The 1,410-nt window shown below is 42.8% G+C and overlaps 1 protein-coding gene across 1 annotated transcript in view; it reads left to right on the plus strand.

Annotated features, from left to right (window-relative positions):
* The window catches only part of LOC129704914 (uncharacterized), a 1,535-nt gene extending 1,166 nt beyond the window's left edge, over positions 1–369 (plus strand). The window contains exon 2 of the mRNA XM_055648324.1: positions 1–369. This exon is cut by the window's left edge and continues 265 nt beyond it. Within this exon, the coding sequence (XP_055504299.1) occupies positions 1–369 (369 nt within the window).
* The last annotated feature ends 1,041 nt before the right edge of the window (positions 370–1,410 follow it).

The following is a 1,410-nucleotide window of genomic DNA, read 5'->3' on the forward strand; positions in this document are numbered from 1 at the left end:
AGACCAGAGCAGCCCAGGTTTGTTGTTATCGGGGATAATGTCAGTTTCCATCGGGCTGCTCTGGTCCGGACCTGGTTCACCAACCATCATCAATTTGAAGTGGTATACTTTCCCCCTTACTCGCCATTTCTAAACCCTATAGAAGAATTATTTTCGGCTTGGAGATGGCGTGTATATGACCGCCAACCACATGCCCGCATGCCTCTTCTGCAGGCAATGGAACAGGACTGCGGAGACATTGAGGTGAGGTCAATCCATGGATGGATTCGGCACACAAGGGGATATTTTCCCCGATGCCTAGCGGGAGAAGACATTGCTTGCGATGTGGATGAGATCCTGTGGCCAGACCTCAGACGGCAGGATCCATAAGCCCACCTACAAATGATTGCTGTGTTTTTCTGTGTTTACAGTATAGTGTATTTTTGGTTTTATTTTTGTTTTATTTTTGCTTTGACTGAATTTACAGTACTGTGAAGTACAGTACTGCAATGTACTATATTGAGTATTTGATTTTTTGGTTGTTGTGAAAACGTGCCTTCTGTGGAATTGAATAAAAACAGTGAAAATTAAAGACTGCAGTGTTTTATATAAAGTAGACTAGTGTGTTGCTGCTGATCTGAAAGTGTATTCATATGATGCAAGTGTGTATCATTTTGTCATCAGAGTGACGTTTTGACAAAGGATTGTTAGGTTTTCATAGCAGAGTTTAGGTTTCGATAGCAGAGTTTCAATTTGACATGGATGTGAATGGTTTATTTCCCAGTGTTGTGTCTTATTTGCTTGTGTGTAGAGTTTTGACACAATGAGCGAAGTTTTGCAAAACGTGTTCAAGCAACGGGCAAAAACTGTAATACCTACAGCTGGACAGCTCTGAAGAAGGTGTCTCGTCCCAAGACATCACCCATTCCTTTTCTCCGGAGATGCTGCCTGTTACTCCAGCATTTTGTGTCTATCTTTGGTGTAAACCAGCATCTGCAATTCCTTCCTACACAGCTGGATCTGTGGGTCTGCAACCTATTGAAAAGTGGACAAATACATAGGATAAATTCACCAACCTCATTTTCACCATTCTCTCTGTTACAGGTGGTTGCAGGCAGAATGGGTTACATATTGCACGTAGTGCTTGTTGAAACAATGTCCTATGTTTTAACCTGGGATTATGTAGGACGGTACGACTTTTATCTTAAATGAGACGGAACAAACCTGGTAGTTCAAAGCCAGGCACACATGATGAATTGTGGCTCACCGATAGCAGCAGAATTATATTTTGCCATAACCACGTTGATCATTGCTTGCATTTCTCTCAATATGTGAGCAGGGGGATTGGCCCTGCTTCGAGGCAAAGCTCAGAAGGGCATGCTGGAGATAGCACAAAGTAGAGCTAAAATGAGGTGTTAACAAAGGGCCACG

Source organism: Leucoraja erinacea, chromosome 16 (genome assembly GCF_028641065.1).
Source record: "Leucoraja erinacea ecotype New England chromosome 16, Leri_hhj_1, whole genome shotgun sequence".
Taxonomy (NCBI): domain Eukaryota; kingdom Metazoa; phylum Chordata; class Chondrichthyes; order Rajiformes; family Rajidae; genus Leucoraja; species Leucoraja erinaceus.